Genomic DNA, 14,491 nt, shown 5'->3' with positions numbered 1-14,491 from the left:
TCCGAACTCCCATCTCGGCGGCAGAAGCAGCGAGCCCTCTTAGTGTGTGCTCAAATCATCAGAGCCGCAGCAGTTGCAGCAGCAGCATCGGCAGTGACGCCAGCAGCAGCAGCAGCAGCAACGCCGGCAGACGCAGCAGCAGCAGCTTCCAAGCTTTTGAGAGCCAGCGGCAGCTGCCGCACACGGAGGCGCCGACCCTACAGTCTCTGCTGCAGTGTCAGTACTCGGGGGCGCTGGAACGAAACGCTACCGCTGCTGCTACTGCTGCTGCTGCTGCTGCTGCTGCTGCTTCCATCACTGCTGCCGTCTGCATGGGCGCACTGTAGCGACGCAACAGCCAGCGCTGCAGCTGCTGCTCAAGGGCAGACCTTTCGCCCCACTCTGTAGCCGCAGCAGCAGCAGCAGCAGCAAGGAAAGACGCCGCCGCAGTACGCGCGGCAGCAGCAGCAGCAGCAGCAGCAACAGCAGCAACAACAGCAGCGACTGAACTGCAGCCCTAATGCCGCCTAAGGAGTTCGTCCGGCCCCGAGCCAACAGCCCTGAGGTTCTGCGCCTTTCGCGAGTTGCAGCAGATATGGAATGGGATCAGCAGCAGCAGCAGCAGCAACAGCAAGGGCAGCTGCAGCAGCAACAGCAGCAGCAGCCTCAACAGCAGCCACCCGAGTTTGATACGGATGATGTGGAGCTGCAGCGAGCACTGGAAGCCTCTCTTAGAGATGGTGAGTTGGCGCTCTTGCTGCTGCTGACCTTGGGCAACAGCAGCAGCTGCATGTGCCCTTTCTGTCTGAGTATCAGGTACTTCTCCAGACGCGTGTCCCTCTGCTGCTGCTGCTGCTGCTGCTCCGCGGCAGCTGTCTGCAGCAGAATTTTTGGCGCTGCTGCCGCAAGATGATGACTTGACAGATCTTCTGCAGCCACCGCCTCCCCGCAGCAGCAGCAGCAGCAGCACGTTCCCCCTCAGGACCGACAGAAGCAGCAGCAGCAGCAGCAGCAGGAAGCTGCCGGGGGACCGCTTCAAAGTGCCCCCCGAGTGGATTGAAGAGGAAGAGCAGCGTGGCTGCTGCTGCTGCTGCAGGGCTCCAAGCAGCAGCAGCAGCACTGGGCCTTCTACGAAGGCAGCAGCAGCAGCAGCGGCGCCGCAGCAGCAGCAGCAGCGGTGGAAGTCCTGCCCCTGTGCAGCAGCAGCAGCAGCAGGAGAAGATTCTCTTACGGAGGAGGAGCAGCGAGCCAGCCTACTCGCCTCCACGGAGCTGCTGCAGCAGCAGAAGCTGCGGGAGTTGCTGCTGCTGCTGTTTGGGGAAGGTGGGGACAGGCAAATAGACAGAGAAGACTTGGGCAGGTGGTGAGTAACTTGCTGCTGCTGCAGCTGCTGCTGAGTAACTTGCTGCTGCTGCAGCAGGTGCTGCTGCTGCTGCTCCTGGCGCTCGAGTTGCTGCTGCAGTTGCTGTCGCAACAGGTGCTGCTCCTGCAGTTGATGCCAGCACAGTTGATGCCAGCACAGTTGCTGCTGCTGCAGTTGCTGCTGCTGCAATTGCTGCTGCTGCGGTTGCTGCTGCTGCAGTTGCTGCTGCTGCCTTTTGTGTCGTCTCCGGAGCTGCCGCATCTGTGCTGAGGGACATGTTGCTGCTGTTGCTGCTGCTGCTGCTGCTGCAGGATGGCTCACCCGATAGCGTTCGCTGCAGAGTGGCCGGAGGCACTGGGGAGCGCAGCAGCAGCAACAGCAGGAGCAGCAGCAGGAGCAGCAGCAGCAGCAGCGCAGGACTGCGGGGAGTGGGGCCTCGCACAAATCCACGGGGGCCCCTGTGGGGTCTTGGCGGCGCTGCAGTGCTTCGTGCTGCGGTCTTTGCTGTTTTCGCGCTTCCGGGCGAGCCGCCGCCTGCGTCACCAGCAGCAGCAGCAGCAGCAGCAGCAGCAGCAGCAGGAAGAGGTGCTGCAGCTGCACCCGTGCTCGCTGCAGCGGCAGCACGCGCTGGCGGAAGCTGTTGCTGCAGTGCTGTATCAGTGCACGCCGGACTCTGTGTACACGGTGGCGATGCAGGCGCCGCAGCGGCCAGCAGCAGCAGCAGCAGCAGCAGCAGCAGCAGCAGCAGATGTGGACTCGCTGCAGTTCCAGACGCGGGAAATTGTGGGCATCACAGAAGTCATGCGCTTTTACTTCGCCCACAGACAAGTGCTGCTGGCAGCTCCGGGGGCTGCACTTAGCTTCCTTGCTTCCGTTGTTCTTACTCGGGGCCCCAACAAGGTCTGGCTCTGCTGCTGCTGCTGCTGCTGCTGCTGCTGCTGCTGCTGCTGCTGCTGCTGCTGCTGCTGCTGCTGCTGGTCAGGCTCTTGCTGCGGCGGGTGCTTGTGCGGCGACTGCTGCTGCCGCTGCTGCTATTTTTGAAGCTGTTGCTGCTGCTGGTGCTCGTGCGATGAATGCTGCTGCTGCTGATGCAACGGCTGCTGCTGCTGCTGATGCAACGGCTGCTGCTGCTGCTTTTGCAAGCGTTGCGACTGCTGCTGATACAGCGAACGCTGCTGCCGGTGCAGCGACGGCTGCTGCTGCTGCAGTCGCTGCTGCTGCTGATACAACGGCAGGTGCTGCTGCTGCTGCAACAACAGCCCCCCCACCGCACCTGCTGCTGCTGCTGCTGCTGCTGCTGCTGCTGCTGCTGCAGGTCCGCAGCGACATGGACCCCCCCTCGCGGCCGCTGCTTGGGGTGTACGGACACTGCACGCAAGAGGCGCTGAATCTGCTGCTGCAGGGAGCAGCAAGCAGCAACGTGTGTGACGGCTGGGCCACTTTGGGGGAAGCAGCACTTGGGGGGGCCCTCAAGAGGCCCCTGGTGGGGTTTCTCTCCGAGATGGAAGTCCTCAGGTAAACCCTAAACCCTAAACCCTAAACCCTAAACCCTAGGTTCCACGCCTTGACACGCACACGCTCCCGGGCGCACGCGCAGGAGCTGCTGCAGCGGCTGCGGACGCGGGCGCGCGAAGCCCATGCTGCTGCTGCGGCCTGCTGCTGCTGCTGCTGCTGCTGCTGCTGCTGCTGCTGCTGCAGGTACTGCGAAGTGGGCAGCCGGTTCAAAACGCCGCTGTTTCCCTTTTGGGTTGTGGGCAGCGGCAACCACTACACAAGTCTCTTCGCTTTAGATCCTGCTGCTGCTGAGCTGCCTTCAGACGCCCGAGTGGAGGCGGTCAGCTGCTGCTGCTGCTGCTGCTGCTGCTGCTGCTGCTGCTGGTTTTGTCTGCTGCTGCTGCTGCTGCTTCCGTCTGCTACCGCTGCTGCTGGTTTTGTCTGCTGCTACTGCTGCGGCGGGTGCTGCTGCTGCGGCTGGAGAGCGCCAGCCCGGCAACTTCGTCGCTGCACACTTGCTGCTGCTGCTGCTGCTGCTGCTGCAGGAGGCGCGGTGGGCATTTGAGCTGGAAGACCCCGGGAAGTCGCTGCTGCTGCAGCAGCAGCAGCTGCCTCGCGTTTTAGCCGCCTCTGGTAGGGAAGGGGTGTACGTACACCTCAGTTTGCGTGGTTTTTTTGTTTTTTTCAATTTTCGATTTTTCTGCTTTTTATTCATCTCCTTTTGTCTCTTTTTGTCTCTTCAGTTGCCTCACTTTGTTTCATTTAATCCTTTTTTCCTCTTTCTGATTCTTTTTTGTCATTTTAAAGCCATCTTTTGTCGCTTTTTTATCTCGTTTTTTCTCGTTTTTTCCTCTCTTCATCTCGTTTTTTCTCGCTTTTTTCCCGACAGTTCCCTTAAATCGTTTCTTTTATCTTCTCTAACCCTTTTAATAATCTTTTTAAAAGTTTTAATTATCTTTTTTCCGCTTTTGAATTGCCCTTTTGCGCCCGCAGCACTTCCCGGGGCCTTGCAATTTTTCGTGTCTTTTTCCCCGTTTTTCCCCGTTTTCTCTCGTTTTTTTCCTCCATTTTTCCCATTTATTCCTTTCATTTATTTCTTTATTTTGATTTGTGTTTTTAATTGTCTTCTGGGGTTTTAATTGTCTTTTTTTCGCCTCAAATTGTCCTTTTGCGCCCTCAGGACTGCCCGCGGCGCTCGCCGCAGAAGTGCCCACGGCCGACGGGGTTGTTTTGTACACAGACTGGCTGCGTTGGTTTCGGGCTGTGCGGGCTGGGCAGCGTTCTTCAGGTGCTTTTTTTTGTTTTTTTTGCTTTTTTTTGTTCTTTTTGGCTCCTTTTTGCTTCTTTAAACTTCTCTCTTTCTCCCCTTTCTTGCCGATTCCTCCAGCAGCTTCTTTCCCGCTTGCGGGGCTCTTTTTGGCGCTATTTGGTTCCCTCAAACTCGCCTTTTGCTCGCTTTCTGCTCGTTTTTTGGCCCGCTTTTTCTCTCGTTTTTGGGTTCTTGCTGCTCTTTTTCGGCGCTTTTTGCTCTTTTTAAACTCCCTTTTTGCTTCTCCTGTTGTTCCCTTTTTAATTCTCCTTTTCTCCCTCTTTCGGATTTTTATTGGGTTTTTTTTCGGCTTTTTTTGCCTCTTTTGGGCTCGCTATTTCGCTCTCTTTGTGTCTCTCCTATGGGCTTTTGAAGCTCTTTTTTCCCTTTCTTTCAAACTTTTTTTTGTTTCTTCTTGACCTCTTTTCTCTTTTTATGCTTCTTTTTAGCCTCGCTTTAGCCTCTTTTATGCTTCTTTTTAAGCTCCTTTTGTCTCTTTTTTATTTCCTTTTGAGTTTCCTTCTTGTTTTATTTTATTTCCCCTTGAGTTGCCTTTTGTGTCTCTTTTGCTTACTTTATTCTTTGCTGCTGCTGCTTCTTTTTGCTGCTCCCGTTTCATTTTCTTTTGTGCCTTTTTGTTTCTTTTTTCATTTCCCTCTTCCCTTTTCATTTCTTTTCGTCTCTTTTATTTCCTTTGTGTAGTCTCTTCGGGTTTTGTCTCCTCTAAACCCTAAACCCTAAACCCTAAACCCTCGATTCGGCGCTGCGCCTTTCACAGCTGAGCCCCACGTGGAGCCCCCAGAGACATTTCACGTCTTCCTCTACGATGGCCAAGTACCTCCTGGTAAGCAGCAGCAGCAGCAGCAGCAGCAGCAGCAGCAGCAGCAGCAGTCGTACTAGCAGCAGCAGCAGCAGCAGTCGTACTAGCAGCAGCAGCAGCAGCAACAGCATAGCAGCAACGTTGCGGACAGCAGCAGTTGTACTACTAGGAGCAGCGACAACACCCCTGACAGCAGCAGCTCAGGGGTCTGGCTATATGACGGTGGAATGGCTGCTGCTGCTGCTGCTGCTGCTGTTGCTGCTGCTGCTGCTGCTGCAGGGCCAGGGGTGAGCGCGTTTCTTGTCCAGAACAATTCGGCTGTCTTGGGGGGCCCCCACAGCGCCGCTTTGCAGTCTTTGCTGCGGACCCGCTGGCCAGCAGCAGCTGTTAGCAGTGTCAGCCTCTAGCTGCTGCTGCTGCTGCAGCAGCACGTGCAGCAGCTGCTGCGGCCAGTGCTGCTGCTGCCGCCGCAGCACCTGCGGCAGCAGCTACAGCAGCACCTGCAGCAGTATTGCGGCTGCTGCCAAACCCGCACTTTGCCGCTACGTGAGGCATGTACTAATCCCTGCTGCTGCAGCAGCTGCAGCAGCAGCAGCAGCAAATGCGTTCCGTCTTAAAACCGTCTATAGATAGTTTTTGAAACTGGCTTATTCTAGCTGGGGGGCCCTTCTTCTGGGGGCCCCCCTGGCTTTGGGCACTGGGGCTCCACCTGGTGGGGCCCCCACGGTGAGGGGCCCCCGGCGGGGGGCCCCTCTCCTGCTAGCTTTGCAGAAAGTACCCTTTAAGCTTTTTGTTCGTCTCCTCTGCTGCTGTTACCTCCATTTATTGCCTCTGGTAGGGGCCCCCATGGGGCCCCCAGAGGGGCCCCTGGGGGCCCCCAGAGGGGCCCCTGGGGGCCCCCAGAGGGGCCCTCTGGGGCCCCCTCTGGGGGCCCAGAGGGGCCCCCCGAGGGGCCCCCGGGGTTCTGGCGAAATAGCGGTGACTGCACTGCCGCCGTTGGCCATGCAGGGAAGGGGGGCGTGAGGTAGCTAGCTAGCCAACTAGCTAGCTAGCTGTCGCGGCGCGTGGCTAGCCCAGCAGCTAGCTGAAATGGCTAGCCAGGGAAGCTAGCTAGCTAGCTCGCCAACAAACTGCAGGGCAAGGGCAGCGGGGCTTGCTCGGATCACTAACTATCCACTTAGCTAGCCAGCTTCCTAACCATCTAGTCAGCCAGCTAGCCAACTAGCTAGCTAGCCAGCTAGCTAGCCAATTAGTCAACCATCCAGTCCGCCAACTTTTTAGCTGGCTAAACAGCCAGCTAGCTAGGCAGCTAGCTAGGCAGCTAGCTAGGCAGCTAGCTAGCTAGCTAGCTATCCACAGCAACGCAGCAAACTGCTTTAAACAATTCGGCAGCAGCCCCAGCTGGTCACTGCCGCCACCTCTCTCGCACCCCATAAAGCAAAAACCTCCGAAACCCTAAACCCTAAACCCTAAACCCTAAGCCCTAAACGCTTGCCCCTGTGGGGCCCCCACCCTAGCAAGGGCCCCGCCCACTCCCGCCAACCCTCATAAATTAGGGGCCCCCCTAGGGGGCCCCTACTGTTAGGGGGCCCCTAGGGCCCCCTATTCTGAAGGGGCCCCTATTCTAGAGGGGCCCCTACTCCTAAGGGGCCCCCATTTCTAAGGGGCCCCCACTTCAGGGGAACACTTTTCTTAAGGGGTCCCCACTCTAATGGGGCCCCTACTGCTATGGGGCCCCTTTTCTACTCTTAGGGGACCCTATGGGGCCCCTAGTTTAAAGGGACCCTAAGGGGCCCCTGTTCTAAGGGGGCCCCTAACCTTGGGGGCCCCCAGATCATGGGGGCCCCTATGGGCCCCCTCTAGAGATAAGCATCAGGGGCCCCTTCTGGGACCCTGTTGGGCCCCTCGGGATCGTCTTGTGGGGCCCCTGGGATCATGTGGGTTCCCTGGGATCGTGTGGGGCCCCCTGGGATTGTGTGGGGCCCCCTGGGATCGTGTGGGGCCCCCTGGGATCGTGTGGGGCCCCCTGGGATCGTATGGGGCCCCTGGGGATCGTGGGGGCCTCGGGGGGCCCCACAAGGGGGCCCCCCAGGACTATGCAAAGGGCCCCATGAAGGGTCTGCTGTTTTCTATTGCGTTAACAGCTGAAGCAAAACAGACACAGGCAGCTGGCAGCAGCAGCAGCTTCAGCAGCAGCAGCAGCAGCCTCAACAGCAGCAGCAAGCAAACGCTGCTGCTGCTGCAGCGACAGCAGCAAGGAGGCTCTCCAAAGAACAGCAGAGCACCACCAAAGACAAAAAACATTTGCTGCAGCAGCATTAACTGCAGCAGCATTAAAGACAGTAGCAACTGCAGCAGCAACACAGCAGCATCAGCAACTACAGCAGCAGCACAGCAGCAGCAAACACAGCAGCAACAAAGGCAGCTGCAGCTGCACCAGTCACACAGCAGCAGCGAAGGCAGCAGCAGCAACTGCAAGAGCATCCCCCTCCTCAGCAGCAGCAGCAGCAGCAGCAGCAGCAGCAGCAGCAGCAGCAGCAGGAGTTTGCTGCTGACTGTCTCTTTCTTCAAAAGTGAGTCTCTTTAGTATTTTTCTGTCTCTGCTAAAAGCCCCCACAGCCAAACCCACGCGCCGCTGCCGCTTCGCCTGCTGCAGAATGGCCTGCAGATTCGGGTGCGGCCACTCGTGCTCCGGCAGCCTAAGCAGCAGCAGCAGCAGCAGCAGCAGCAGCAGCAGCAGCGGCGGCGGGAAGCTCCTCAGCATGCGCGTCAAGCAAGTGAAAGCAGCAGCAGCAGCAGCAGCAGCAGCAGCAGCAGAAGCTACGCCACCCCTTCTCCCCACAACTAGCATCGCCACCAGCACTTGCACCACCATCAGCAGCACGAGCAGCAGCAGCAGCAGCAGCAGCAGCAGCAGCAGCAGCAGCAGCGGACAGTCTGCAGAGTTCTTCTCCGAGCTCGAAGTAGAAGAGAGAGTGGCTGGCGAGGTCCACCCCCAAAGGGTCTTTCTGCAGCGCGTCAATTACTGTGGGGCCGAAAGCAGCAGGAAACAGCAGCTGCACTTTTTGCTGCTGCAGCAAACTGCGCGCCTGGAACAGCAGCAGCTGCAGCGTGTCTCCGGGGGTCACCTGCAGCACGCCAGGGTTTAGGGTTTAGGGTTTAGGGTTTAGGGTTTGGGGGTTGCGGGTTGGCGTCGGGAAGGGGGGGCGGCAGGCACGCTCCGCGGCCAAAACCCGCTCCTGGGCGAGAGTCTAGGGTTTAGGGTTTAGGGTTTAGGGTTTAGGGTTTAGGGTTTGTTACCACGTCTGGGCGCAGGTTCTTCGCGTACTCTTCTCTCGCTGTGGGCGAAAGATAAGAAAGGCCCCGCAGCTCCACCAAGACGCGGCAAGGCACTATCTGCGCACAAACCCTAAACCCTAAACCCTAAACCCTAAACCCTAGACCCTAAACCCTAGACCCTAAACCCTAAACCCTGAACGCTAAGCTCTGCGAGCAGCCACAAAATTCACCACCAAAACCTTCAACAGATACAGCAAGGGAGGACGGCAAAACCCTAAACCTCAAACCCTAAACCCTAAACCCTAAACCCTACAACCTAAACCCCAAACCCTAAACCCTACACCCTAAACCCTAAACCCTAGAGCTTATCTGACCTCGTGGTCAATGTGCAGGAAGTCCTCAGCCAGCGCCTTGGCCTCAATTGGTCTAAACCACAAGTCCTGAGATGGGGGAGGAAGGGTTTGGCTTTGCGAAGAAGCCCCTGGGGGCCCCCCTGGGGGGCCCCCCGGGGGGCCCCCCAGGGGGCCCCCCGCAGTACCCCTCAGGGGGCCCCCCACTTCGTTGTCTTGAGTTAGGGGGCCCCCATTAGAGAAGGAGAATTCGTTGAAGCCGCTGCTGGCCTCTGCAGAGCCCAAAGAACCACCCTCATCCCCCAGCATCCTGCTGCTGCTGCTGCTGCTGCTGCTGCTTCTTGGCGGTGTTGGCTGCAGAGAAAAAAGAAGAAAAGGCCTATTAAGACATGTTTAAGGGGAAGAAGAACAGAAGGAAAGAACGGCGGACTTGAGGCGGAAGTGTCGAGGTGTCTGTACACCTCAGCGCCGCCGCTCGCGCCCGAACTCCGCGAGAAAACTGCAAATGGACTATTTATAAATACCTCTTTGTTTCTCTTTTTTAATTTAGTTTCATTTTACGAAATTCGCAAAGATAATAAACCCTTTAAACCGCCGCAGTGCCGCCAGCGCCGCCAAACACCACCACCTTCAATCCGGTGGGGGGCCCCGGGGGCCCCCCAGCTTCCGCGATCGATCGCTGCAACTAACTCGAATGAAAAGAATTATATTTAAACTAAATTAAATTAAATTACTTTTACAAAATAAAGTTAAATTAAACTAGCGGGTTGGACATACTGCAGCAGCAACGCCTTGCTGCGCCCGCTCTCCCCTCCGCCCCGCTGGTGCTGCTGCTGTTGCTGCTGCGCGCTTACTGCTGCAGCAGCAGCAGCAACTTAGCAGCAGCAGCAAATCTGCAGCACACCACTAAGACAACTCTAACCCCTAAGGGTTCTGCCCCCCTGCGTTGCTGCAGCAGCCACTGAGGCGCTTGCTCTCACAAAACAGAGCCAGCAGCACCGTTGCTGCCCCTGCGCAGCTTCTGCTGCTGCTGCTGCTGCTGCTGCTGCTGCAGGCCCGCCGCCTTTAACTCTGTACCGAGTGCAGCAGTAACAGACAAAGAAAGGTCTCCCAGCAAAAAACCCGTTGCTGCCAGCAGCAGCAGCAGCAGTTGCTGCTGCGACAGCGTGAAGGCACCGAGTGCAGCCAGGCCGCTAGACAGCTAGCCACTGGGCTGCACCTCCTTAGCTAGCTAGCTAGCTAGCTAGCCAAATGGAAAGCCTCGTGGCTGGCTAGCTCGCCCAGGGGAACTGTGTGAATGACGCCAACCAGTTGGCTAGCTAGCTGGCTAGCTAGCTAGCTAGCCAACCAGCTAGCTAGCCAGCTATCCAGCTAGCTAGCTAGCTAGCTAGCTAGCTACCTATCGGCGCCTAGGTGACGCTAATGCATAGCTAGCTACCCAAATGGCTGTCCAGCTAGCTAGCTAGCAATCCAACGAGCAGCTTTAGACTTTGAGGAGCGTCTTGACTTTTTGTTTGCCTTTTTTCGTTGTTTTTTCATCCAGGTCCATCTCCTCCAGGTCCTGCTGCTGCTGCTCCTCGTGCTGCAGCTGCTGCTGCAGCTGCTGCTCCTGCTGCTGCAGCTGCTGCTGCTCCTCGTCTTCCTCCTCGTCGTCGCTGTGCAGCAGGGCGTGTGCGCGGATGCTTTTGCTGCTGCTGCTGCTGCTGCTCTGGAGCTCCATTTGCTGCAGCAAGCGGCTGTGCTTCTGCAGCAGCTTCTCCGCCTTTTGCTGCTGCTTCCCCTCCACAAAGGCCCGCAGCATTCTGCTGCGGTAATGTGCTGCTGCTCTTCTTTCCCTAATTGCTGCTATCCGCTGCAGCGCCCCCACAGTTTGCTGCAGCAGCTCTCTGTTGTACCGCACTGGCCGATTCCGCCGCTGCTCAAAGTCAAAAGTGCTGTCTTCCGTCAGCTCCTTCCCTGCAGCAGCAGCAGCAGCAGCAGCAGCAGCGGTGGGCGCAGCAGCAGCAGCAGCAGCAGCGGTGGGCGCAGCAGCAGCAGGGGTGCAGCAGCAGCAGCGGTGGGCGCAGCAGCAGCAGCGGCGAGCGCGGCAGCACCAGCAGTGGAAGCAGCGGTAGTAGTGAGCGCAGCAGCAGCAGCAGCAGCAGTGAGCGCAGCAGCAGCAGCAGCAGCGAAACAGCAGCAGCAGCAGCGAAACAGCAGCAGCAGCAGTAAACGCAGCAGCAGCTGCTGCTGCAGCGCCAACCCTTACGCAGCAGCCCCCGCCCAGACACCCCCCCCCGCACCCCCCGCACCCCAAACCCCAAACCCTAAACCCCAAACCCTAAACCCTAAACCCTAAACCCTAAACCCTACCGCGGGCCTTTCTGTAGGCCTTCGTCCACTTGAACTTCTTCGGGTTTCCTTTTGCCTTGAAAAGCTTGTGGCACTTCGAGCGGCAAAAACGAAACATCTTCGCGTCGTTGCGCACAAACACTATCCCGTGCCCTGCAACAAACCCTAAACCCTAAACCCTAAACCCTAAACCCTAAACCCTAAACCCTAAACCCTACACTCTAGACCCTAAACAACAAATAAAGATCTTCGCGTCGTTGCGCACAAACACTATCCCGTGCCCTGCAACAAACCCTAAACCCTAAACCCTAAACCCTAAATAAAATAAAATAAAATAAAATAAAATAATAAATAAATAATAGATATTGCACTTAACCTTCGGCAGCAAGAAAGGCTCTAAAGCCCAGAAGCTGCAGCGGGGCCTCTGCTGCTCACACTAGGGTTTAGGGTTTAGGGTTTAGGGTTTACCGGGATAAATGCTGCTGGAGCAGAACCAGCACTTCTCTATTCTCATCTTTGCTGCTTCTTGTAAGCCTTGCTGCTGCTGTAGCTGCTGCTGCTGCTGTAGCTGCTGCTGTAGCTGCTGCTGCAGCTGCTGGCGCTGCTGCTGCCGCTGTAGCTTCTGCTGCTGCTGCTGCTGTAGACGCTGCTACAATGCAGCCGCTTCTGCTGCTGCTGCTCTAACGGCTGCTACAATGCGGCGGCTGCTGCTGCCGCTGCTGCCGGAGCTGCTGCTGCTGCTGCTGCTGCTGCGGCGCAGCGAGTTGCAAAAAGAGGTGTAGGCCCTTCTTTGAGCTTCAAACTCTAAACCCTAAACCCTAGAGCCTAAACCCTAAACCCTAGAGAGGGTTTAAACGCGAAGGAGAAGGGGCCTTCGGCCAGCGCCCTGCCGCTGCAGCAGCAGCAGCAGCAGCAGCAGAGGCTCCCAAAGAGCTGCTGCTGAAAGGCCAAATTCCAAAACCCTAAATCAGCGGAAAATGTTTTTATTTTTTATTTTTATTTCAGCAGCTCCTTCGGGGCCCCTAGAAGGCGCCTGTGGGGCCGCGGGCCCCAGCAACGCATGCAGCAGCAGCAGCAGCGCAGCACGGGCTGCTGCTGCTGCTGCTGCTGCTGCTGCTGCAGCTGGTGTTCGTTAGAGCCACACATGGTTGCTGGAATAATTCGTAATCTTTTAACTAGGCAACGACAGGTTAGGGTTTAGGGTTTAGGGTTTAGGGTTTAGGGTTTAGGCTGGGGGGCAGGGCCTCGGACTCAGCCTTTAGAATAGGGCCGAGGGTTTAGAGAAGGGTTTAGGGTTTGGGAAAGGGTTTAGAAATTAGGGTTTAGATGAAGGGTTATTGTTCTGGAGGCGCGGTGCAGAGAGACCACTCGAGCAGCTGCAGCAAGTTCAAGACAGCGCGCTGCTGCTGCAGCTGCTGCTGCTGCAGCTGCTGCTGCAGCAGCAGCACGAGGCGCTGCAGCCCCATACCCTCCCGGGCACTGACGGGGATGACAGGGAGTGTCTGCTGCAGCTGCAAGTGCTGCAGCAGCTGCTGCACGAGTTGCTGCTGCTGCTGCAGCCGCTGCTGCTCCTGCTGCTGCTGCCGTGGGGAGTCCCACTGCAGCAGCAGCAGCTCCTTTTGCCGCTGCTCGACGAGCCTGTCGAAGTGTCGCTGCAGCTGCTGCTTAATCGCTTGCTGCTGCTGCTGCTGCTGCTGCTGCTGCTGCTGCTGGTGCCACAGCTCGTCAACTTTTTGCAGAGTGCGGTGGGGCCTTAAGTCGCACTTGGTGGCTACAATGGCAGCAGGCTTTGCTGCCAGCAGCGGCGACTGCAGCAGCAGCTGCTGCTGCAGCAGCTGCACAGTCTCCAGCAGGCTCCCGTGGCTGCTGCTGCTGCTGCTGCCAGCAGCAGCAGCAGCATCAACCACAAACAAAATTAGCTTCGCCCCCTTTGCATGTCTTGCTGCGCAGCAAGCCACTTCATTTGTGGCTCCCGGCAGCAGCCCGGGGAGGTCTGCAACTGAGATGCTGCTGCTTCCCTCGAGCTGCTGCTGCTGCTGCTGCTGCTGCTGCTGCTGCTGCAGCATGATGTGGCCTATTTGGGGCTTGGTGGTGCTGTGGGGCCAGGGAGCAGCAAAAGCGCTGCAGCGGGAAAGAGCCGACAGCAGCAAAGACTTGCCTGCGCTGGGAAGCCCCACAAGTGCAGCATCTGCCAGCAGCAGCAGCTGCAGCAGCAGCAGCTGCTGCTGCCCCTCTTCGCCCGCCTCTGCGGTGTACGGACACCTCCGGCTGTTGCCCCGGCCCCCTCGGCCCCCAGCAGCTGCTGCCATTTCCTGGGCAAACAGGTGGGGCTGCAGCAGCTGCAGCACAGCAGCAGCCACGCTCTCAAAGCTGCTGCTGCTGCTGCTGCTGCTGCTGCGGCTGCTGCTGCCCGCAGCAGCAGCAGCAGCAGCCGTGGCGGGGTCCAGCAGCCCCAGAAACCTCAGCCTCTGCTTCGCCCTTGGCGCCTCATCAGCTCCCTCCCCACAAACCTCCCCTTCAGGGGGCCCCCCCTCAGGGGCCCCCTCAGGGGCCCCCTCAGGGGCCCCCTCAGGGGGCCCCTCAGGGGGCCCCTCGGGGGCCCCCAGGGGGCCCCCCTCTGGGGGCCCCCCGTACCCCTCCTCCACTCTCCAGACTACGCAGCTGCTCGGCAGCCAAACTGTTGCTGCTCTCCCGGGGGCCCCCCTGCTGTAGCGGGGGCCCCCTCGGCCCCCGGGGCCCCCCACTACGAGGCCCCTGAGGCTGCTGAGGTCCTCTACTGCTGCTGCAGGGGGGGCCCCCCCGGGGGGCCCCCTGGGGGGCCCCCGGGCCCGCAGCCGCAGCAGCACGGGGCCCCCCTCCCCCCCGCAACCCCCCGAAGGCTCTCCGGGGCCCATTAAGTGCTGCTGAATATGTTTAATGAAATGCATGCAGCCGGGGCCCCCGCGGCCTCCAATTGCGCGCAGCAAGCGGCGATCGCAGAAGCCCTTGCTGCTGCTGCTGCTGCTGCTGCTGCTGCTGCTGCTGCGGCTGCTGCGCGGCGAAACGCTGGGCCTGCTGCTGCAGGGGGGGCTGGGGAGGGTCACTTGCTCCCGCTGCTGCTGCCACGGCCGCCCTTGCTGCTGCTGCTGCTGCTGCTGCTGAGGGACGGGCCTCTTCAGCAGGCGCAAAGGGGCACCGCAGCAGCAGCTGCTGCCGCTGCTGCTGCTGCTGCTGCCATTTGCCAGCAGCAGGAGGCTGCGTCTTAAGAGCAGACCCGACATCACTGCAGCAGCAGCAACGCCAACAACAGCAGCAGCAGCAGCTGCGGCAACTGCTGCTGCCGCATGCCTCTCCTAGTCTGTGCTGCTCTCTCGTACGAGCCTGCACTCGCTGCTGCTGCTGCCTACGCTGCTGCTGCTGATGCTGTTGCTGCTGCTGCTGCTGCTGCTGCTGTCGTCGCTGCTGTTGCTGCTGTCTATTGCAACGCCAGTCTTCTTTCCTCGCCCTCAAGTGGTGCACAACAGCAGCAGCAGCAGCTTTCAGTTAATTAGAGGGGTCCCTTAGGGGGGCCCCCTGGGGGCCCCCCT

The 14,491-nt window shown here is 58.7% G+C and overlaps 4 protein-coding genes across 4 annotated transcripts; 1 reads left to right on the top strand and 3 right to left on the bottom strand.

Annotated features, from left to right (window-relative positions):
* Positions 1-499: 499 nt before the first annotated feature.
* On the top strand, positions 500-5,045 carry ENH_00047840 (hypothetical protein, conserved; the record flags this gene model as incomplete). Its single annotated transcript, XM_013581049.1, has 8 exons — positions 500-719; positions 796-1,342; positions 1,654-2,242; positions 2,658-2,857; positions 3,041-3,176; positions 3,382-3,469; positions 4,017-4,124; positions 4,924-5,045. The coding sequence occupies 8 exons, from the start codon at positions 500-502 to the stop codon at positions 5,043-5,045; spliced, it is 2,010 nt and encodes a 669-aa protein (XP_013436503.1).
* Positions 5,046-7,405: 2,360 nt separating this feature from the next.
* ENH_00047830 (hypothetical protein, conserved) lies at positions 7,406-8,903 on the bottom strand (the record flags this gene model as incomplete). The annotated part of the gene is made up of 4 exons (XM_013581048.1): positions 7,406-7,664; positions 7,900-8,054; positions 8,266-8,361; positions 8,619-8,903. The coding sequence occupies 4 exons, from the start codon at positions 8,901-8,903 to the stop codon at positions 7,406-7,408; spliced, it is 795 nt and encodes a 264-aa protein (XP_013436502.1).
* Positions 8,904-10,077: 1,174 nt separating this feature from the next.
* Positions 10,078-11,439, bottom strand: ENH_00047820 (60S ribosomal protein L24, putative; the record flags this gene model as incomplete). Its single annotated transcript, XM_013581047.1, has 3 exons — positions 10,078-10,550; positions 10,947-11,078; positions 11,394-11,439. 3 exons carry the CDS (start codon positions 11,437-11,439, stop codon positions 10,078-10,080), a joined length of 651 nt encoding a protein of 216 aa, XP_013436501.1.
* Positions 11,440-12,259: 820 nt separating this feature from the next.
* On the bottom strand, positions 12,260-14,185 carry ENH_00047810 (GTP-binding protein, putative; the record flags this gene model as incomplete). The annotated part of the gene is made up of 1 exon (XM_013581046.1): positions 12,260-14,185. The coding sequence occupies one exon, from the start codon at positions 14,183-14,185 to the stop codon at positions 12,260-12,262; it is 1,926 nt and encodes a 641-aa protein (XP_013436500.1).
* Positions 14,186-14,491: the final 306 nt, after the last annotated feature.

Source organism: Eimeria necatrix, genomic scaffold (genome assembly GCF_000499385.1).
Source record: "Eimeria necatrix Houghton genomic scaffold, Enh_scaff36, whole genome shotgun sequence".
NCBI classification, from domain to species: Eukaryota; Apicomplexa; class Conoidasida; order Eucoccidiorida; family Eimeriidae; genus Eimeria; species Eimeria necatrix.
The sequence above is the reverse complement of the archived record's forward strand: the minus strand, read 5'-3'. Positions and strand labels throughout refer to the sequence as shown.